Source organism: Gopherus flavomarginatus, chromosome 2, assembly GCF_025201925.1.
Source record: "Gopherus flavomarginatus isolate rGopFla2 chromosome 2, rGopFla2.mat.asm, whole genome shotgun sequence".
Classification (NCBI taxonomy): domain Eukaryota; kingdom Metazoa; phylum Chordata; order Testudines; family Testudinidae; genus Gopherus; species Gopherus flavomarginatus.
The window spans coordinates 103,855,720-103,880,223 of record NC_066618.1 but is presented as its reverse complement, the minus strand read 5'-3'; the positions used below and the strand labels follow the sequence as shown (position 1 = coordinate 103,880,223).

The following is a 24,504-nucleotide window of genomic DNA, read 5'->3' as shown; positions in this document are numbered from 1 at the left end:
TTTAACACCTTCTCCTACACCCACATTTCCATACAGATGTGCAATGGAGGCATGCGAGGTGGGTAAGGAACTCTGCACAATCCTTCCCCACCCCACTAGCTGCATCGGGGCAACCATAATGTAGCCCTAAACATTTTTATGAATTTCACATTACTACCTAGCATAATGGGATGCTGACCTCAGACTGGGCCTTCTAGGTGCTATTGCAACACTAGCAATAACAGTAACAATTCATAGTGTCATTAGTTGGTCAACTGGTCCATCCCCTGCATTACTACAGGATTTAATTACTCCCACACTCTTCCCTTAACGAATAGGTGCCTAGATATTATTATTATTATTAATTATTATTCTAATCACAAGTATTCCCAATTATCATGATTCCGCGCTATCCTGTAGCAGTTTGTTCCCTTGCCCAAGCTTTAAGATCAGTTTTCACCCTCAGAGTTACTGTATCCTTCTAGGGTGTGTAGAATTCCTTATTTTGACTTTTAGATTTATGTTTTTATAAATGAGGCACATTTCAAGAACCTTGAGTGGCTCAGCTGGAAGCGTCTGACACGTCACACTATATTCCATTCGGAACCAAACTGATCTCAGTGGAAGATTGTAATAAACTCTGATCTTTTGACTTGATTGGAAAAGAAATTGGTTACTTGCATGTAGGCACTCAACTTCATTGATCCAGAATGACACCTCATTCACCTGAACAGTATTGTACTTAAGTCCTTCAGAAAAGTTGAATGCTACTGAGAAAGGGAAAATAACCCCGAACTGACATCTGACAATGGCTTTTACCAGAACTATTCACTTTAATGAGTATGAAATGTAAATGTTTCAAGCTTTTAAAAAAATATATCATTTCCCTGACCTGGGTGTCACACAAAAATCATGCATATCATTACGTGCTTATTTTCCTTCCCATAGCCTTACCATGTTCCTAGGGTTAGACATAAGAAAGTGCTGTGCAACATGTGCTGGCAAGAGATTGAAGAGAATTCTTTTATTATCCAGCTTTACTCTCTCCATATCATCTCTCTCTTCTTCTGCCTAAGGGCGAGAGTGGGAAAAGCTCTTTAAAATTACTGTTTTATAATGAGCATAACATTAATTCAGATTATCAAATTGCTTCGTCCGGCTCCAGGCTTTAAAAATCAGATTGCACGGCAAAATAATAAATATCACCCTCTATTACAGTTGCAAGATCTGTCTGCTTTTAACATACAGGGAAAAATCCTGAACTCCTTATTATGGCAAACTCCCACTAAAGTCTGTGGGCCAATTTCTGCTACTAGGTCTTGATCCGAAGTCCACAAAAGTCTCCCATTGACTTCAATGGGCTTTTGATCAGGACCTTAGTTACAGGTGTAACTCCACTGAAGGCAATTTGGTCCAATGAGAGTTTGTATGAGCAAGGATTGAGTCAATACTTCAGGATTTGGCCCAAAAATCCTTCAATGGCTTTTTAAAATTTCAAGTATGCAGATGACAGTTTCCTAAGAAATATTTGCATTCTTGTATGATTTCTACATTATACAGGAGTTCTTTGTGCTTCTATAGAGACTTTATCACTTGCAAATGACAGAATTTCTCCAAATGGGGCTGAAGATTCCTACACATTCAAGCAACAGATTCTGTCAATTGCTGTAGCAGGTGATAATGCTCTAAAGGATGTTTTAAAACGTTTGTACAGGCTAAGGAGCATGCGCACAAAAAGAGCTTGGATGTTGCAAGCTAATCTAACCCTGGGTGCCTAAAGTTAGATTCCTGGATCCATATTCAGGCATCCAAATATAAATGATTTGATCTGCAGAAGACAGAGGTAACTGCGGATTTTCAGCACTTTTGAAAATCAGACCACTTTTATTTAGCTGTGTAGCAAGGCGGTGGGATATCCCACAGCCCCACTGTGGGACAAACCTTTCCCAACCCTGCTGTGGGCGGGGCCACCGCGGCCTGCGCCCGCCCCTCAGAGGTCATGGTGCAGACCCAGAAGTACAAAAGCTGACCCGCAGAACTCAGTGGGCCCCCAGCTCCGGCAGCGGCCAGAGGCCTGCGGCCCCTGCTCGCCAACGCTCACGCTCGGACAGCTGAGCCTGCTCTGCGTTCGCTACCCTGAGGAGGACCGGCCGAGCCTGCCCTGCGTTCGCTACCCTGAGGAGGACCGGCCGAGCCTGCCCTGCGCTCGCTACCCTGAGGAGGACTGGCCAAGTCTGCCCCATGCCAGCGACCCTGAGGAAGACTGGCCGGGACCGCCCCGCTCCAGCTACCCCAAGGACCCGCTGAGCCCACCGGTGAACACTTACCCTGAGGAGCCGATGGTGGTTGACCCCTCTGCTGACACCATGAAGACTCAGGTACTCGATAAGGGGGAGAGTGGAAGTGGCCCGGGGGTAGCCGACCCCAGTTTGGCTGCAGCACTGCCAGAACCAATGTCAGTGTGTTGCGGCTTGGACCCCACTGACAGCAGCGACTCCACGACACTGCTAGGGCCCCGGGCCGGCACGCAAAGGAGTGGGAGGGCCTGTGTCCCCCTCTGCCACCCAACTCCTAGGTGGCGGGCTCCACCTTTTCCCCTGCTCTGAGGAGGCCGAAAGCCACCTAGTGACTTGCTGTGTTTGCTGCTCCGCCCTGACCCAAGGGCCGGGCCTAGAACTGTTACTGCTCAGCCCTGCCTAAGGGCCTGAGCCTATTAACTTACTGTGCTTGCTGCTCAGCCCTGCCTAAGGGCCCGAGCGTAGTGACTCATGGTGGTTGTTTCCCCGTCCTGACCAGGGCCCGGGCTTAAGGCTACTGACAGCGAGGCCGTGGGATATTGCACAGCCCCGCTGCGGGACAAACCATGGCTGCGCCGCGTCACAAGCTGCCTAAACATGGACTTAGGAATCTGACTTTAGGCACCCTGGTTTGAAAATGTTAGCCTCCGCTCTGAGCAAACACATTCCCCCCTAATTGTACATCCCTAGTCTTTTCTCAAGACAAAGTACTAATCAGATCTTTCATCCAAACACTCCTTGTAAATCAGACAACTGCTGATCAGGAGGGTAAAATTCAGCCTACAGAAATCACAGCAAGTAGAATTTATTCTTTTAACTTCAACTCCTTCACAAAGCTGTAACATACACTCCATTTGTCATCAAGCACAACAATAATTCTTGTTTACCTATTTGCAAAGTCAGCAAAAAGATGGAGGGCCAAATTCTCTGGTATTATAAATGAGTATATCTCAACTGAAGTCAATGGTGGATTTACACCATCTGAGAATCCAGTCTAAAATTTCCCAATGTCTTTTTTATATGTAGACCTTGTCACACTACTAATATTGCAAAATCTGTTTGCTCTTCCGACAAAGACTATGCACATACTAACGTGGAGGGTTGCCTGGTACACATTTGCCTCGGAGAAAAATCAGCATGCTATCTCCCATATACATACATCCTTATGATTAGAAGAAAAGTTTTCATGAAAACTCTCCCTTTTGAGGAGAAAGCAGGTTTTGCTGTTTTTGATGAAAAGTTTTCAATGGAATTCCCTGCATATTTTTTTTTATAATCTCTACACAACAGTCATTGTTCAATTATAGATGGCTTTGCTTAGCAGCCATTTTCTGCAGAGTGTTCTTTGAACTTCTTGTCATTCTTTAAAGAGACACAGAAAAAGCAAGCTGAAAAACCCTAATTTTGTCAAGTAAACCTCTTTGGGAATCATCATCCCCTTTGGAAATACACATTCAGCTTCTGCTCTAATTTGGACTGCAAGAATGTATTATAATTTATTCCTGATCCCTTACTGAAGCTGAGCCCTCCAGTGACTTTGAATGCAATTTGCAGTCCAACCAAAGTCTCTGTTTTCCATCTGTGAAGTATTTTCTTGACACTTTTTAATGCTTAGTGTTCACACTCTGTCTGCTTTCTCAAAACAGCATCGCCTCCTCCTATTTTAGAGACACAAACACTGTTCCGTTTCTTTATCATTATCTACAAGCATTTGAATATGTGAATGATGACAATCACAGCCTTATTGGTGGAGTCTGAGTATTTTACGGTAAAAACAAGAATCTTTTCTTGAACTGCAAACTGAAACTGAGTTGTGTACATCCTGGCTTGTGTTACACTCAATGCATGAAGCTAGGGTTCTGAGAACAGCAATAGGTGTCCTGCACTTCTGAATATTTACTCTACCTGTAGGCCTTACCAAATGCTTCTATTCCTTCATCTTTAACTCCGGGGAGTGTTATGAGGATTAGTTAGTAATGGTCTGATTTTAGAGGTGTGGAATACTTGCAGATCCCATTGAATCGTTGCTGCTGAGAGCTCAGCATTTCTGAAAATCAGAGCACTTATTTAGGTGCCCTTGTAAGGCTTTTGGGGCACAATTTTAGGTGTCTATTTTTTAAGGCCACCATTTTCAAAAACAGGAACTTAGGAAATCTAGAGAAACTCTTGAAGGTCAGTATGGTAATATTATGCAGGAGGTCGGACTAGATGATCATAATGGTACTCTCTGGCCTTAAAAATCTGTAAAAGGATACTTGTTAGTTAGCTGTGTCTTTACCAAAATGGAAGTGTGAATGATAAACAAGAAATACACATCAATAAACCAGAATACAAAAATTTATAAAGTTCGATGTGAAGAACATCCCATGTAACCATCAGGTAAACGTTCTGTGGTGATGTGCACATCATGACATAAGACAGATGTAATGTTCTCTTTTGGGAGCGCTTCCAGTTTTGGCCTTTTTTCTTGTTAGCATTTATTAGGATCAAGATACCTTTAAATGGTGAATATGCATAGTCATGTAGTCACCACAATCAGTGAACTATGGGTGTTATCATATAACTTTGTATGAAGCAAAATACTCTCCAGATTAACATAATGGGGCAGATCAGAAGTTAAAATAATAGTATACCAAATTCTTCCAGTCAGGTAACAGATGTGTGGACACATATGGTCAAATCAGAGTAGCCTAACAGTAAAGCTGGGTAAGTGGAGTAGAAAATTTGAAGCACTGCATGGACATTAATGCTATCCAGTCACTATTTGTTTGGCCATCTGAGGCAGGAGTGTATGATTAGCATTCCTCTAACTCTGATTTGTCCAGTTTAGGCCAAGCTTCCGACTCTTGGGAAAAATAATTGAGCAAGTACTAACCATCAAACTTCATCAAAGTGTAATATCAGCCAACATCCTAGATGCCTCACCATCAGGGTTCAGACCAGGACACAGCAGAAACAGCTCTAGTGGCACTAAAAAAGGTAGGGAGCCCAAGGTTTTACCACACCTCCATGACACAACAGGAGTCTATAGCCCAGCACTACAGTGGCTCCAACCACTCCTCTCCAACAGAACTCAGAGTGGTGTTCTCCTTTCCAAATGTCCTCATCTGCAGGGCCTTGCAGGAATCCATATCATTCCTGCTGATCTTCAATATCTATGTAACTACCACTGGGTGATATGTAGTGGATTCAACTGCCAAGAGGAGGTTGACAACACTCAACCACAACTACTAAAATGTCAGAATGCCTGCAAGAAATTAGTTCTTGGATGAAGAGCAGCTGCTCAAGCTGACCCCAGGGAAGACCAAAGTGATGCTGGGTGCAAAGAGGAGACACTTCCAAGAGCCAACACTGGCCAAGATGGTATCTCCACCTTTCACCAAAGTTATGCGGTCTCCGTTAGTCATAGTGGTACAAAGTCTCAGGGTCTTGTTTGACTTTTCACTAAACTTGGATCATCAAGTAGCATCAGTTTCCAAAACTGCCCTCTTTCACTTCTAGTTTGCTATGAAATGTCATTCCTTTCTCCCCAGTGAGAAACTGGCCACAGTGATACATACATTTGTCACCTGCAGGCTGGACTGCTGTAACTTACTGAATATGAAGACAATGCACCGGCTCTAGCAGCAACTTGCCATTTCCATACCTTAGCCACAATGGATCAAGACTTACCAATGTCTTCATCAGCTTCTGATGCCAGCTTAAAGCTTTGGTCCTAATTTTCAAACTAATAAATGGATTAAGCCACAGCTACATCAAAGACTGATTTTAAATCTATGAACCCCCACGACATCTGGCACAATGCAGATCACAAAATCCTGGAGGGAAGCACTTGAGAGGGGGTACAAAGAATTCCCTGTTGCAGGGATCCAGCAAGAGAGAAGGTGAATCCCGAGACTGACTATCTTTAGGAAATCCTGCAAAGCATTCCTCTGAGGAAGAGTTTCCAATATAAATGACACTCACAGTATAACCCCCCCCCACACACACTATTCCAAAGCCCTTACCAATTCCATAACTCTACCCCCTCCACAAAAATACCCAAACCATATCCTACGTAAAGCTTTGACTCAAAAAAGGACAGGTGCCAGAGACCCCATGAAGTCCACTAGGGACTTTGCTATTGCTGTTGATTTTATAAGGAAGGACTCGGATACTAGAGTAATGACAGCAGTATAAAACTCTCAGATAGATAGCAGAGTTTGGCGGATGCAGAAGGTAGTGTTTCAGCTCATGCACTCTCCTCTCCTCCCCACCAGATAGTGGGTGTGAGGAATAGAACCTTCCCCAAGTCTCAGGGGAAAGGGGAGTAAAGAATTCCACAGGTGCTCCCCTCTCATTTTGCCCTGTTAGGGAAGAGGACTAAAAATTCTGCTGCTGCTAGGCTCTGGAGATCCTTCCTCCCCATACCTCTTAAGGCAGTGCTCATCTTCATCTCCATGGAAATCAGTAGGGAGGAGAGAGAAGATCTCTTTGCCTCAGTACAACTGCAGACTTCCTACCAGGTGCTAAGGAATGAAGACATCCCAGCTCTCAAAGTGAGGTGAGGAAAGACTTCCTTTGATTTTCATCAGCAGAGAGAACTCCAGTACTCCCCTCCTCAGGTGTCTGAGGTGAGGGGAGTGAGGCAGTCACTGTTTCCCTTATGGGCCCCATTATCCTTCAGAAGGATGGACATGACTGCTATGACTCTAGCTCCGCTCCTTGGGCCTCCTGAAGAGGATAGCAAAGACTCCTGCTGCCCTCCCTCCATGTAGCTGAGATGAGAAGATCTGGCTGGGCCCTTTCCCTGCCCAGACAGACAGAGGCTGACAAAGAAGAAAAAATGGCGTGAGGTCTGCAGAAGGAGGAATAGACCTATATTCATAGGGGATGATATTTACATTCAGGGACTGAATATTATCCATATAGTTTAATGCCTGAATATTATCCAAGCATTGGGTTGTGTGCCCCCTGTTTCTATTGGTTAGTTCAGGATAGCTGACAGCGTGCTGTTTATATAAGAACAAAGTAGATTATTGAGAAAAAGCATGAGCAGGAACTCAGCAGAAATAGCAACAAGAAAAGTAACTGTCATATGGACCACAGTAGTTTAGTAGTTATAGCATTTACTGGCATTTTGGTATCATTTTGAGAAATCAAAATTGCAATATTATTAAATTAGGACTTTTTTTTCTCTGATAAAAGTAAACAGTTCTCTGATGTCATGTTTTCTAATGTCAACATGAGATCTGGGTAGACTTATAGCTTTGCATTACATAGTTGCATAACAGCCAGACTTACAAAAAGCTAAGGCAGAGTAACTTCCCTTTATCAAGTAAAAATTGTGTACAAGTACTGACAAATTCTCAAGCTCTATATTACATAGAGGTCAGCTGAAATGTTCTATGCAATTAGTTAATAAACAAGAAAGGATCTGCTTTGATAAGGTAACTAACTAGGTAAAAATTATCACACAAAGTTTCACTATCTGATGACATAGCTAAAAATAACTTGGGCTACCACGGTTCCTTTACCAATACATTCATATGACCTGAAGGGGGCACTAAAATCACAAGAAAGAGCCAGTATATCAATAAGCAATTTTGTGAACATGGAATATACAGGGCCAGGTTTTCAGCATTAGGTATGTAAAAAACTTAGAAATTCTGGCCTACAGACTACAAAACTGCAGTTAGGACAGAGTTTCTAGCTTAGAAAATTATTAATGGCTGACATTCTAGTATTGCCTAAATAATTCAACTAAAGAAACAATCATACAGTACGATAATCCTTATTTTCCTTCCCTAAAACACAGGTAATTTTCAGAGGCGGGCAAACAATTCATAATGAATAATTTATCTGGTAAGATTAACCTCTTTTTCAGGTTCTTGACATTGTAATTAATTTGTTCATTATTTGCAACAGTTTGTTGAATCTTTTGTACAAGCAAATTTTGTGATTGCACATACTGTTAAAGTACTCATGTGAGTGTCTGCAATTCACACTTATGATAAGTCATATAAAACACACGAGCTGTATGAAAACTATATCAAAACTTTTTTGGGGATAAAAATGGCTTTTTGAGAAAATGGAAATTTTTGTAAGAACTTCTTTAGTTTTTGTTTACTTCAAAGTTTTTTTTCAGAAACAAAAATACATTTTTTTTACCAGATCTATGCTGATTAATCGAGAGTGTGAACAGAAAATACGAACACAAATATTTGAATTGTTTATAGGAATCATAAAGTTTGTTCATACACATGATTTGGCACATTATTATTATTTCTGTTCCTTGGTTACATACCCTTAAACTCTGTGAACTACTTTCACTTCTGCCTGAAACAAATTTTGTTGATTTACTTAATTTTGGCTACCAGCTCAAAATTTGGTTTCCTCAAACAAAACTTCTTAGCACAATTGGAGCTAAGAAATCTGAGACAGCCATTGTGTTAATGGGGTTAGAGAATTATCATCTTACTCCTTTCTTAGCTCATGTTGTCAATTTTTACCTAGCTCTAATGATTACCTATGTTTATTGGGAATTACTGAAGAAGAATCTTACCATGTGATACTTTACTCAGTTGTTTCTCTTAGGGAACACTAAAATGTTATTAAACAATATTCTCTTTCCTGTTTCTCAGTTGTTTCAGTAACCCTCTTCTCCAAACGAAACTGGCTTAAGTCATGTACATTTGCGGTTGCAGAATTTGTAGGAGCAGTGACTATTCAGCAGTTCTTGGCATAGGTGGTCTACGGCAAGAATTTCTTACATGTCTCAGACTGTGCTTCCTGGTTCTTTGTGCACACACTGAATTTAAATTCAGCTTTGACACCTGTCCTCGCCCCAGTCTTTCATCAGACTCAAATATATGAAAGAAATTGGAATTTCATGTGAGTTTTGCTTTAAGAGAGCAGAACTGAACTCTCAGTGAAGGAAAAAAAACACAAGGTTTTAATTTGAGGTCAGATTTCTAAAGGTATTTAGGCACCTAAAGATGCAGATAGGCACCTAGTGTAATTCTCAGAAGTGCCTAGGCACCTGACTTTCTATTAGTGCTGAGGTACCTAACGTCCGCTGGAGCCCAGACACCTCATTTCAACTTCCAATGGGAGTTAGGTGCCTATGCACTTTCGAAAATCCCACTAGATGTCTACCTTTATTTTTAAGAGCCTAAATACTTCAAAAAAAACTGTCCCTGGGTCACCATTTTCCTAGAACACAGTTTTCTACCTTTAAGACTCAGGTATTTAATTGTCAGATAAGTGTGCTGCCTGTCGAATTTGCCATGACATAATAGGGCTAGATTGTGGTCAGTCAGGAAACAGAGAAAAACAGAGACCAAATCCTTAGAACCTGTCACTCCCATCAAAGTCAATTAGAGCTGTGGGTACTCTACATTTTCAGGATTTGGGCCAGACTTGTATTGCTGGATTTTCCATGGAGTATAAACCTCTATACATATTAATCAGTGGTAGACAGGTGACATATACAATCTCTGCCATACGTTGTATCATCTGTTAACTCTATAAAGTATTAGGGGCAATGATGAAAATCAGGCTGAGATATTACAGAGATGGGCACTGTAGAAAAGTGTAAGACACATACACTACCCAAACAAATAAGTAATAAACTCTATGTTTGAATTTTGACCTAATATTATTCTGAATATTTAAAATCCATCAAAAATGCTAACAGGAAATATCTACATTTTAAACCAGCCTTCAGATAGTAGAATGATTATAAGTAACTAATTGAGTCATCTTTATATCCTTATTAACAGTGGTGCTGCTCTCTGGACGCCTCTGTGATGTTTAAAACATGATTTTATTAGGACTAGATTGCCATGCAGCATTGGGTAGGCAGGATATGGTTTATAAATCATTGGGCAATCAGTAGGAGCAGCATTAATTATTGGTACAAATGTAAATAAACAAAATATTGAAAAGAAAATCCTTCACACTGCAGTGTCCAAATGGGGCTACTCAGGCAGGTAAGGTTCTATAAGATCAGCCCGATGGGGAGCTTGGATAGAGCTAAGCAACGTGAAGGACAGTGTAAAGTATATTTTGGCTGTAATGAATCTCCACTGGTGTAGAGTTTAGTCATTACACCCCACTTCATTTGTTATTATTTGTGATTTCTTTGACACTTTGCAAAACACTTATAAGAAGATATCCAAATAAAATTTTGGAGTATTACAGTCAGCACCACCTCTGGGCACAATGAGTCCCCATAGTGGCTCCAAGGCCGCCCACTCAAGCTCAGGGGGTGATTCTAGAAGAAAGGGGACCTGGCCAGGGTGCCACTATCCCCAGCAAAGTTCAGCTTCTGGAATGGTCCCTGCAGACTGTGGGCTTCTGGGGATATGCCCTCAACATCAGGGAAGCACATGAAACTCTCATTTCTTTTATACATTTGAGTTTGTAAAATTATAAAAGTAAGGCCTTTTCAGTTTTAAGAATCATATTCCTTAGGGATGCATAATTTTCTTCTCCAAGCAGGGCATGAAAATCTGAGCTTTGTGCAGAGTATTTAGCAGGGTTTGGAAGGATGGAATTCACCTCTGATTCTCAGGGAAGCTTTGGAGCTGCAAAGCATCCCCTCTGCAGTTGCTAGTCCACCTCTTGGCTGGAATACTGACTACTGTGGTACAAAGCATTAAAGCCAATGGATTCACATAGTTACGGATCAGAAGGTACCTCCCACAAACCACCACTATGCACCAGACTTTATGGGGCCAATTGCTACCCAGTTATTCCAGTTATTTGCAGCATACATCCCATACATTACAATTTTGTGCATACACAGAAGACCAAATGCTGTGATAATTTATACCTGGTGCAATCCCATTGCAACTGCATTAAATGGGGTATAGGTCAGCACAGAATTTGGCCACCAGGATATATAGGAACATTGGAATTCTCATTCTGGATCAGACCCAATGTCCATCTAGTCCAGTATCCTCTCTCTGACAGTAGTCATCACCAGATGCTTCAGAGGAAGGTGCAAGAACCCTGCAGTAAGCAGATTTGGGATATTTTGCTCCCACATTAGGACTCATCCTGATCTTGTATAGAGATTGACTTATGCACAAGGTTTAATATCCCTTTCATAGTTCTGGATATTCCTGTTTTCTATGTAAATGTCCAAACCCTTTGAATCTTCCCAAGTTCTTGGTCTCAACAACTTCCTGTGGCAATAATTTCTGCAGTTTAAATAAACATTGTGTGAAAAAGTGCTTCCTTTCATCAGTTTTCAATTGGCCACTTTTTATTGTAATTGAATGCCGCTCCGCCCCCACCCCGTTGCGGCATGAGACAAGGTGAGCAGAAGCCTTCGATCTACCTTCTCTATAACAATTCTATAACACTGTTTAGTTAATTACATTCCTTAATATGAAATTCCCAATATAGATAAAGTTACTTTAATTTTGATGTGTTATTGTAAGACACTAACACCCACAAGATTCAGTTCTTGGAGGAAAAATATTGTGAAGTTGCATGTGGAAAGAAAATAAGGGACTCCTTTGCTGGTGAGCCACAACAAATATGGAGTTTTGTTTTGCCTAGGCAATGCGTGAAATATTAATGGACAATATACAAAACAATTAGACAACATTTTGTGTGTGTGTTTTGGAAAGAAAAGTAAGTGCCTTGCCTGCACAGCCCAGAGGTAGTCCAGACGTAACTTCAAGTCCACCTGCCTGGAATGAAGTGCCAACGCACAAGAAAACAGCAAAATGGCTAATATAGGTTCATAGCCACGCATATAAAAGGAGCCACCCCTTTAAAAAAAATGAAAGCATAAGTTAATACAGATCTTTTGGAGCAAAAAATCTTGGTCTAAATTCTCAAAAGTGACTGGTGATTTGGGGTGCCACACTTAAAACACACTAAAAGGGTATGATTGTCAAAGTGTTACGTATTCACCCTCTGAAAATCAGGATCCTTTAAATTTAGGCACACAGAAATGGAGGCACCCAAAACCACTAGCCCCTTCTCAAAATGCAGGTCCTCTCATGCAAATACTGTCAGTTCACAGGCTGACACTGCTGCAAGTATGATCCCTGCACCATGCCCCAAAACAAAGTGTGCCCAATTTCTTCAGGGTCTTACCCATCAAAAGCATAAATTTAGATAATATGCACCATGTACATGTGTGTAGCTTTGTTTAACATTATTTCAGCATTTCAATTACAAATAAGGGCTTCATTCACTGCATTGTTAACACCATTTTTATACCAGTGAGTGTGACTCCAATGAAATCAACTCTGTTACACTAGTGTAAAACTGGAGTAACGCAATGGGGAACCAGGCCATAGCTGTTAGTTCACAAAAGCAAATGTCCCATTCATGAATATTACCACAATAGCCAGATTCTGCAAGATACTGTGAGTTAAGCATCTCTCAGTATCAGTCTCTAATACAGTACTGCAGTGTTTTAGGACAACAGTAGTAAAATGGAGTTGGCAATATTTTGGACCAGCTGTAATGCTGCTACTTTCCTTAACTTTACAGTGTACTTACCCTACTGCTTTTCTGTATCCGCTGAGTTCCAGAACAACTATGTACAAAATAGTAACAAAAAGCAGGAGGATCATTTTTGGCAAGGAAGAGACACGTAGAAATATTGCCAAGGTAAGAGTCCCCACAACGCAGGAAAGGAAAGCATAATGGGCTGTATCACATGGAAGTTCATTCATTGTTTTATTCATTCCACCGGGAGAAATGATAACAATGGAACTGCTGGAATTCGTACTCCATACCCAAGGCATGCATCCAACCTGGGGAAAACAGAGGAGTTTAAAGTGAACCATTCCATCAGAAATTCAGTAGCTCTCGGGCCTGGTTACAGCCCTCTTCCCTCAATCAGATTCTCAAGCCAGAAACAGTCCTCATATTTCCCAGCTCCTAGCCTTGCCTCTCAACAACAAGACTATTCTTCCTCTCCTAGTACATTTCCACCTTTACTTGAGGCAGGAATCATACTCCCAGTCCACTAGATGGCAGCAAAGGTGGAGAATTAGAGTTTGCATAGTTAAAAAAAACCCTCTCCCTTTTCAATGCTCAAGCAACAAAAGGATCCAAGAAAATATCTATTTATTAATATTTAAAAGTATTTTAGTACCCATATAAGTGGCGATCTTTGCTAGAATACTTCTCACACACATCAGAGGAAGAAGCATGTTGATTATACACACACTGACTAAACTCTAACAATTTAAAAAAAAAATCAAGTCATAGGCATAAAACAATATTTAAATCTCTGATGAAAGATAAGGGGCATGTAATTATTCTCTTTCATCTATGGAGCTAAACGTGAATTATGTCAATAACCATAATGGATTCAAATAAGCCAGATATGGATAAGCAGGAAAAGCAGAGATCCACAGATAACTAAGGATAGGGATCCTATCTCCCTTTTCTCTCTACTCTAATCACCATTAGTTTGGCACTCATCCTCCAGCTGGGAGAAAGTATGATCAAATTCTTTCAAAGCTGATGACAGTGACACATCCCAATTCCAACAGCCCGGAAAGTGAGGAACCCCAAGTGCCAGATCTAGTCCCCAAATTTTTGTTATTATAATCACACATCAGCTTTTATCTTACACCACTGGGGAGCACTGGAGTTAACATTAAATGGGAGAATGTGGTGGTAATGTGGGTTCAGGAGGACATCAGTGTCGGTAGGCATCTACAGATAAGCCCTACCTGTACTCTCCTTCTATTCTGAAATCTATTATTAGCCTTCTAAAAAATATTAACCACCGATAATTAAATTTTATAATGTGCCATAAAATCAGTGACAGCCTGAAAGGTGATGACGCAGTACATTTTATAGGCAGTTACAATCATTTAGCAAGATAAGACTATGAGATAAATACTGAAAAGATAATATTGTGATACATAATCAGAAAGAGGGAAGCAAAAAATTAATTGAACACAATTATGTTCAACAGCTTACTTAAAAATGTCACTTGCACTACAGAGCAGCCAACATTTCAAAACTTAGAAACGTACAAGGGCTTTGTAAATGATAAGCAACTCATCCAGGAAAACACCATCTGCTCTGTAACTAACTGAGGTGAAACCACATCATCTATATGATCGTGAAGAATTCTTGAGGGGTTTTTGCAGGAACTTATTTTACTGATTAAACAGCTCCCCTAAACATTTGAAAGGTAACAAGTTATTGCTACACTAAAGTGTAGAACTACAGATGTGAGATGCAGCATAGTGTAGTAAAAGAAACAGAGGATTGGAGAGGTCAGGAACTCTTGAGTTTTAGCCCCCACTCTTCCATTGACTTGCTCTGTGGCCCTGGGCATCACAATCTCTGTATCTCACTTTCCCTATGTGCGAAATAGGGGTAATATTTATTTCACAGGGGACAGAGAAGTGAGGCTTTTATTAAATACTTTGAAGATTTAAGGTGGTGTGTAAAAGCTGCTTCAGAAATGCTTGCACATACATACAAGTAGATATTCTTACAACAGGATGGGATTAAATTCTTGGTGGCACTTCTCGGAACAGCACTGTAATTTCAGCGAGAAAGTCTGTGTTACTTGCAATTGTTACTCTACTTTAGGGAGTAGCCAAATAGCAGGATGTGAAAGTAGTGGTTTAGGTAATTAAAATACCTAAGTTCCCTGCAGATATCTAAATACCTCTTGGGGAGGGGGGATGCCTGTGAGGAGTTGAATCTTTTTTTTAAACCATAAAAGGTCTCCAAAATACTTGGCACTATACATCTTTAAATGCTTTATAAACAGTGGGTAATCAAACCTCACAAGACTTCTGTGGCTAGGTAGATATTACTATGTCAATTTTAGAGGTTAGGAAACTGAGCCACAGAGAAGTCATGTGACTTGCCCAAGGTCAGACATCAATCCAACAGAGGAGCCAGGAACAGAATTTAGAAATACAGAGCTTCTAGCCTTTGCTGCACCACTCTGCTTCTCTAGCTTGGCTTTCAGTTCTAGAATGCCATATTGTGACACACCACATTTAACTGACAGCATCAGTCATCTTGTAATATATTCAAAGCCTAATTATATTAATAGAAAGACTCTCTTTGGCTTCAGTGGGATCTGGATCAGGCCTAGTGTTATTTCTCTTGCTTTTTATATATATTTGTGTCCACATTTTCAAACCTGGGATCCTAAATCCACATTTAAGCACTTAAGTGGTCTGATTTTCAGAAGTGCTGAACACCTATAACTCTATACAGGGGCGGCTCTAGGCATTTTGCCGCCCCAAGCACGGCAGGCAGGCTGCCTTCAGCAGCAGCCTGTGGGAGGTCTGTGGGACCAGCTGACCCTCCGCAGGGAACCTGCCTGCTGCCCTAGTGGCACCGGCAGAGCCCCCCCGTGGCTTTGCCGCTCCAAGCACGCGCTTGGCGTGCTGGTACCTGGAGCCACCCCTGACTCTATACCAGAGCAATTACAAAGGCCTAAGAGATAGATGGATATTATGACTAATATATTTATATACCTCCTTTCATTACATAATACTGTCATGATTTCAAGATCTGCTCTCTCATGATTTATCAGGTATAGAAATAAATGTGTTATTCCATTTGAAAGTGTGGATTCCCTGACAAGCCACAAAATATCGGAAGTTCAGCTGGTCCCTGGTCCAATACTGAACATTTCAAACACAATTCTTTTGTAAAGTATGTGACATATGCAGAACATATGATAGTGTGGTTTGATATGAAGATTTATTTCAGCACTAATTTGGAACGACTTGTATAGTTTACTAGTGGCTTCCACTACTCATAACTAATATAGCCTTTAAATTACACCACATTGCTATAGATACTTTATTAATATATTTACATATTTTGTGCATAAGAGAGAAAGAAAATGGGATGAGGTGGGAGACTAAATGTGATCTATGATAGATTGTTCTTAAACTTAATGTTAAACTTTATATATTTGGCTTATAGTTGTATACTCACCACACACCCTTGAGCCACAGAGTAAATTAAGATCACAATAAAAATACACAAAATGGTACGAATCTGTATTGTCAGGCACCCTGGAAAACACTGCAGGAGAAAAATAAAGGATATTTTAAATCCAAATAACATAAAAAATGGGTATGTTATTGTTTACAAGGATAGGATGTCAAATAAAATAGAGAATAGATATGTAAATTCTGCCTGTGTTGTAAATTCCAAATTTTAATAATAAAATAAGAAATGTGCACAAATATTTTAAGGACAGTCATATTTTCGGTAACAAAAAGAAAACAGATTTGTAAGTTATTTCTCACTACAATTAAAACTGGCTTTTATTTGATTTTTAATAGGATTTCTGTTCACAATAAATACAACAAATTAGAATGCTCAAATTAGCATTCTATTTTATAGATGTGAAGAAACGAAAATAAACAAACATTATAACTATCTGTTTGGAAACTGTCAATTGCAGACAGCAACCCAAGATTCCAGACCATATATATCACACAGAATTTTGTAGTGATATTGCAGTAACAGTGAATGCCAGTTGAGTTTAAATTAGTAGAGCCCATATTTAAAAAAAGTAATCTAATTTGTCAGACTGGGAAAAGCAGTATGGAGCAAAAATAGTTAATGAAGGCAGAGTCTTGAGCATCTCTCTCTCATCATTCATGTTCATCTGAGTATCTGAGCACTTGTTCTCAATATAAATGAAGCTCTTGGGTAAAAAGCGGGAAAGGGAAGATAACCGTTTGCCTGGAATGTGCACTCATGCTGGGTTGAGTTATATTGATCTACTTTGGTCCCATGGGGAGCTGCTTGCTTCCTTATCCCCCTGGCTTGCAAATGAGTGGCACATTTGCTATAGCTTGGGGCTTAATCCTGCACCATTCAAGTCAACCTCCAATGACTTGAATGGGAGCAGGACCAGGACCTAGAAGACAAAGGAGTTTCAATGGAGGAACATCAGTGTGCTTCTAAGAGAAGGAAGGTGTTTAGCCTCATCTGGGCTGGATTTAGTTTAGGCCAGTGACGATGAGGGAGAACAAATTTTTGTATGCCTGCTGGTAAATATATGTAAGCCATGCATGGTTGGTATGGCACTTTGTCCCCCTCTAGTGGTGGCTAGGCCAACTAGAGATTAATGAGTCTTCCCAATTCAATTGGCTTACACATGGTATCCACCTAACTGAATGAGGAATAGAGAAAATACCATATATACCTCACTGCAGAGTACCACAAAGGGGCTTCTGTAGGAACAGGTATCATGCGCTGGAACTCCTGCTCCCCCTTTCACATGTGGAGACAGACTCAATGGGTTTATGTCACCCCTACGCATGGCAGTGACAGAATGTATGGTCGGTGATTGCAGGTGAACTGTACTCATTTGTATTGAAAACAAACCACAGGAATACCAATTCTGTGGCTAATTAATTAGACCAACAGATGAAAACAAAACAATGTGTATTATGTGATCTTGAAATACATCCTGGCTTCGATGTGGACCAAGGGATAAAACCCACATGGATGTAACAAGAGAAAATATTATTGTAATATGAATAGTAGATTGCTATAAACAACATATTTAAAACAGAATGGGATAAACTGGTCCCTAGTGAGCGCAATAAAGTTACACCAGGAATCAATTTGATCATCTGTCAATATCATTAAAATATGATGGAACATCTGGGATATAACATTAATAAAACAACGATAATATTGTGGAACAAATCTTTCCTACAGCAGTAAACTTGGTCTGCACACAGTATCTTCACACATTGTCCACTATGAGAATCAAGTGTTAAAAATCTACTGTGTCATAATAAGGGGAAAGGGTCAGCATTGTGACAAATACTACAAAGTGCAGCAGGGGGCAGAACTCATAGCTGGAAACAAAGTCCAATATGCGTCTTACACAGGTGATGTGATTCAGTACCTAACACAACAAAGGATAACTACAATCCCATCGTATCACAGGAAACATTTTTTCATGATGCAGTTTGCAGTGGGAGTAATTCAAGGATAATTTCCTTGTTCTTCACAAAAGCAATAACAGCAATAATGAAATGCAGGATATTCTGTTAGTACAGTGATAACATTGCATAGTTAAAACGACAAACAAGTAACAAAAGGTTCCAACCGCAGTCTTGTATCCTGTACATTTTATGGTTTACGTACAGTATGAAGCGTAATTACATAAGCAACAAATTTAACTAGAAAAACCAAGTATAAGTAATGCATGTAAGACTTGGTCAAGTTAAAGTTACACTTAAACTTTTGCATTTCCTGCCTTTTTCTTATGATTTTAATATTGCAATCTCTATATTAACATAGGTTTTTGCCTTTATTTACATTTATTTTCAGGACCACTGTATAGTCATTAATTAATCACCCCAGATTCCCTAAGAAGGTTGGTAAGTACCTGTATTATTATTTTTTCCATTTTATATGTGAGAAACTGAGGCACAGAGAAGTTGAGTGACCTGTCCAATGTCATACAGCAAGAGAGTGCGCCAGAGCCAGGATTAGAGTACAGGGTTCCTGGCTCCCAGTCCCACACTCCACAAATAAGGCTAAGCTGCTTCTCTAGACAATTGCTGATGTTTTATATGGAATTTTCATTTCTCTCTTTTCAGATATAGGGTTCAATCCAGTGAAGTGAGGAACACCTTTATAGGGGTTGCCATTGACTTTAACAACAGCAGGAGTGTACCTTAAGTTTACATTAGCCTCAAAGGACCTTAATAATGGGGACGATTTCCTACGAACTGCACGAGTATGAACTACTGTGCCTTTTTGAAACAAAAGAGACTAACAACATTACTCCTAAATAATTGTATATGTTTGTAAATAAAGATTTGCTTTTCACTAGATACTCTGCTAATTAAACTATTTATGTTTCCAAGAAAACAATTCCTTTCCTCTAACCAAAGGGTATTTTGCTTAATTTAAAACAATTGTGTACTAATCAGCAGAGCTGATTAATTGAGTGGGTATTTCCTCCTGCTCTATATCTGAGAATTCCAAATGAAGACTAATCCAGTGAGGACTTTCACCAGAAAAATTAGTCTCTGCAGATCCCTACTCTGATTTTCTACTTCTACAGTGTGCAGAATGTCCTTCTGCTTTATTACCATTTTGAAAACCTGCTCAAAAACATGTCTAGCACAGGGAAAGAGATATCTTTAAAGTGAGCCAGCCCCAGGTTTGTTGGTTCTGTTTGGAGTTTCTAATGAATTGCTTTGCTACAGATTAGGCAGGTTAGAAAAATACACAGATTACATCATGCTATGAAGTGCACATAAGTGTTACCAGGTTCCAAATAACTACCACCAAATAAAACTCCTGAAGGAGGAGGTATCATGAAGACTCAGATCACTTACCTGTACTCGTGTGACATGTAGGTACATAATACAAGCCACTAGGAAGCATATACAGAACACCAGGAGGACAAGGACTATGGTACTCCTAAAGAAAAAAATATAGAAGTAAAGCAATGCAACTAAGGAATATATCTGAGCTAGCTGTATTGGTGTTTTTCTAAAGCTATTTGGTGGATCAGGGCAATGTATGTGGGATTTTCCCCCCCAATGTAAAATTGACGGACACAGAGGGGATTTTCATTTTTTTTTTAAACCTTCTTCCTGTTGTGCTGCCAGAAATGCTTTAGTGAAATTCTCAAGAATGACAATTCAGTAATTTTTTTTATACAGTATCTATCAGAAACCTAGTAAGGGGATCACGCAATCTCAGAGCCTCAACTGTATTATGTCTCAGGGGTTTATATTACTTTTTAATTGCAGACTAATACAGGATATCTTGCACTATGTCCCTTATAAATAAAGAGTTTCTCCCAATTACTTAGCCTTCAGGGCTCGGCCAGGGGTCGGCAACATGTCCCCGGTAAAAATTTTGAGGTCCGTAGGGGGAGCTCATGGGCAGCTCCTCACAAGCTGGAAAACACTGCTGCTCTCCATCCCTCTGCATGCTGCCTCCATCCTCCCTCCCTCCCCGAGCGCTGATTCCACGGTTCCCAGCCCATTGGGAACTGTGGCCAATGGGAGCTATGGGGGAAGGGCACCTGCAGACGGAGGCAGTGTGCCTGCAGAGCTGCCTGTCCATGCCTCTGCCAGCAACAGCAGGGACAGCTTGTGGGGAGCCACCTGAGGTGAGCCTCCCGGCAAGAGGCTTCTCATCCATTTTGTTGCTGGCAGAGGCACAGCCAGGCAGCTCTTCACATTGCCTCTGTCCCCCATCCCCAAGCGCTGACTCTGCATCTCCCCGCCCATTGTCCAGGAACTGCAGCCAGTGGGAGCTGCGGGGGCGGTGCCTGTGGATGGGGCAGCGCACACGAGCTGGAGTGGAGGATGTGCTGCTGCTTCCAGGAGCTGCTTGAGATAAGTGCTGCACGGAGCCGACAATCCCTCCATGCCCCACCCTCCTACCCTGATCCCCCTCTCACCCTCCAAACCCCCTGGTCCCAGCCCGGAGCACCCTCTTACACCCCAAAGCCCTCATCCCCAGCCCCACCCCAAAGCCTGTACCTCCAGCTGGAGTCCTCATTCCCATGCACCCCAATCCCCTGCCCCAGCCTGGAGCTCCCTCCTGTACCCCAAATCCCTCATCCTCGGCCCCACACCAGAACCTGCAACCCCAACCCCCTGCTCTAGCCCGGAGCCCCTTCTCGTACCTTGAACCCCTGATTTCTGGCCCCACCCCAGAACCTGCACCCCCAGCCCAGAGCTCATACCCCCTCCCACACCCCAAACCCCTGCCTCACCTTAGAGCCCCCTCCCACCGCCTGCCAATGTCTGTCACCAAGTCCGGTAATTTTGTCAAGGGCCTGTCGTGCAACATGGTGGTGCTGACCCCTGGGCTTGGCTGATATATAATGGTTATCACAGTTCCTCTCTCTTTAACTCTTTGTGAGAGAAAGAACAGTTATAAAGATTAGAGGTTTGTCCACTTGATCACTTATTGAATCAGTTCTTAGCTGCTCCATTTCAGCTGCTCCATGCAAAGCAACCAGGAACTTAACCAGATCTCAGTCCCGAGAATTCCCTATACATAGGGGACAAACTAGGTACTTCAGAGTTGCTACAGTAACTCCAGTATCAAATTCCCTCCCAGCTCCCAAAGCAGGATATGAGGCTAGGAGAAAGGGGATATGGCCAGGCATTCCTACACCTTGAGGATCCTTGGCTGCTGGACTAGTCGATTGGGTATGTGGCTAGCCAGCCACAAATTACAGCATACATGCAGGTGTGCTAATTGGCCCCCGGTAAGCCCCAGGACTGAGGGAGCATATAAATTGTGTAACCTTTTTATAAGCCATTGTGTCTATGTCTGTGCTCCTTATTGTCACCACTAAAAAGTTCTTGTTCTAATATGGGTTTAGAATCCAATAGTGGAAGAAAAAGTGAGTGACTGCTTTACAGTGGAATTTTTACAAGTCACTATATGATCCCAATAAATATCCCTGATTTAAAATTTAGAGAAGTCCTGCAGTAGTACTGAGACATTTTTTTAAAATTGTGAGAGACTCTACCTGGGGGAATGTTCTTTAGGACAGGAATGGCAGAATGTACAGAGCCTGGCACTATGTGTCCATTGTGATAGATATGGCCTTTTCCTGCAATATATCTTTGGGGGATCTTAAGTTTATGCATCATTGTGGGCCAGAAATTATAAGTATTTCCATGGAGGGGGGAACCACCACCCTCCAGAAACTAAGAAGTGGGTAGGGAGGGGATTAGGCAGATTCACTCAGGCTGTAACAACTTTCAAGAGGTACCACCACCAGGAGAGGCTCACATTCACTAGATTTTCTAGAGACCAACACAGTCAGAAAATACTTTTGGATAAATAGCCTGAGTTTACACTGACTCATGATCTGCTTTCTGATCCAGCAAATGGACAGAACCTTCTGTCCAAGGGAGGCCCTAATCATTCCTGGGAAGTGTTGGAAGGACTTGATGTATTCATGGGGTATTTTTGTTGTGAGGAAAACATGTTCTAAACATGTAACCACAGAAAAAACAGTAGGGGGTTAAAAGAACTGTTCACCTGCGAGAGCTTATGCTGGAGTTGGGATGATCTCTGGTAAGCTTATTAGCATGTGTGTATGTTCTTTTATTGTTTGTAATATGTTTTCTCTTTAATGCTTTTACCTTAACAATAAATGTGCTTGTTTAGAAAGAGCTGTGTAGTAACTTAACTATGGGTAATTATGCTGGTTATGGCCTCTTAGGAGAAGGCAAAGCAGGCCTGCTGAAGCATTCTGACTTTCTGGGGAATTCACAGTGTAGGCAGGGCACTGTGCAGCCTGGAAACACTCCAGTCGGGAGCAAGCGAGATACGCATATCTTCATCCAAAACAGATGATGGCTGATGACCCAGAAGCGTAAGAGTGGGTGCCCTTGCTGGACCACGGAAAGGGAACACAGGTAGTTGCCCTGAACTGTGACACCCATGATCTGGCTGGCCTGTAGGTGCTGCTGCAATATAAATATTAATAATAATAGTAGAAAGCAGGTGCTACCATGCTTTTAAGGCACTGGCTTGTGTATGGTACAGCCTCATACCACCTTAGCTGGGAGGGGCGCATCTGCTGCATCACCCCAGAAGGTGGTGAAGCGTACAGTCTCCTCCATAGTTGGCCAGCGTCGGTAGACAGGATCATGGCCTAACTTTCCCCCAATCCTTTTGGCGAAGCAAGTACTACTTGGTCTGTGCAGTCCTTTAGCTTAGTTGATCACAAGGACTGTGAAAGTGACAGAGCCTTGTGATGGTCTGTATCCCTATGTTTACCCTTTCCACAAGACTATGATAAATTTGGTACAAGTATGCCTTGTGAGGTATCATTTGAAAACTCAGTCTGCTGAACATTACTGTCCTGGTAAAATGTGAGTGGCAACACAGTATGTAAAGTTATTAAATTCTACAGTATAAGACATGTTCAAAGTTTAGAAAAGCAGGCACAAAACAGTTCCTTAGGTACAAACGGCAAACTAACACCTCAGTTGGGTATTAATCAAAATCAAATGGACTGTCACCAGGTTAAGTGGCCATTCTTTGGCAAGAAAAAGGGTGTGAGCGATAAATTTACATGTTGGCAAAGAAAAAACAGCTGGAAGTTCCTGTCTCACAAATTTGCTGTTGGCTGAAGCCCAGCTGAAGATGATTCTCAAAGAAGAGAAATGCTATAAGAAAGGAGAACAAACTCCTCAGATCACCTCTCTCCCTTCATCTCTACTCAAGGCATTGACAATGCCTGAAAGACAAAAGAAGCATCACTGGACCGAGGAGTGATCCTGGCTGAAAGATTCAGCCAGTAAAACTGCTAGAACATGTGGTGACAGAAATCTGTCGCTTTGAATTCACTCTTACGTTTGTGTTGTGTTTTACTTCTATTTTTTTGTAACCAAATTCTGACTTTTATGCCTCATTACTTGTAACCACATAAAATCTATGTTTTTTGTGCCTCATTACTTGTAATCACATAAAGTCTATGTTTTTATGCCTCATTACTTGTAATCACATAAAATCTATCTTTTGTAGTTAATAAACTCATTTATTGTTTTTATCTAAGCCAGTGTGTGTTTGGATTGAAGTGTTGGGGAAACTCCATTTGAGATAACAAGGTTTGTGCATATTAATTTCTATTAATGAAAAGACAGACTTTATATGAGCTTGTACTGTGCTGGGCAGTACAAGACGCACATTTCTGGGGGAAAGTCAGGGACTGGGAATTGCTGGTGTCGCTCTGCTATATATTTCAAGGGTGGCAGGCTGGCTGATTGAAGCATTCTTGCAGTATAACTGGGGGTAAATTTATATGCTGGAGGCTGTGTGAGAGCAAGAACTGAGGGGGCACAGCTGCCCAAGAGTCCAGATTGTACCCTGGGAAATGTCACAAGCCTTTAACAGACAGCACAGTGAGCAAAGGCTCCTTCCTCTTTATGTTCTCATGCAATGACTGACCGGAGTCTGGCTTTTAACACGGGGAAATAATGTGAAGGATTTAGTTGTTGTTATTGCATGTTCCCTCTGGGAATATTTCTCCCATTAAGAGTCATCAAGCTTTTTGTTGCTTTGTTATATTTTCACTTCTGTTGCAATAACATGACCTACATGCTTCCTGCCTGTCTTTGTCTCTACTGACCAGAAACTCTTTTGTCATCACATGCAGCTTTTGGCAATTTAAATAGCACTTCCAAGTCAAAAGTGTTGTGGGCAAGGGAGATCAGGGCTTTCCTAGCAAGAATTTGCTTTTTCC

At 41.3% G+C, this 24,504-nt stretch overlaps 1 protein-coding gene across 2 annotated transcripts in view; it reads right to left on the bottom strand.

The window, feature by feature from the left end:
• Positions 1 to 24,504, bottom strand: part of ADCY1 (adenylate cyclase 1) — a 240,841-nt gene that overhangs the window by 21,445 nt on the left and 194,892 nt on the right. For both annotated transcript variants that reach the window (XM_050937673.1, XM_050937672.1), the window contains exons 11-15: positions 19,610 to 19,694; positions 16,224 to 16,313; positions 12,786 to 13,042; positions 11,917 to 12,043; positions 934 to 1,050 (exon numbers count right to left, since the gene is read on the bottom strand). In XM_050937673.1, the coding sequence (XP_050793630.1) occupies positions 934 to 1,050; positions 11,917 to 12,043; positions 12,786 to 13,042; positions 16,224 to 16,313; positions 19,610 to 19,694 (676 nt within the window). The remainder of the gene's footprint in view (positions 1 to 933; positions 1,051 to 11,916; positions 12,044 to 12,785; positions 13,043 to 16,223; positions 16,314 to 19,609; positions 19,695 to 24,504) is intronic.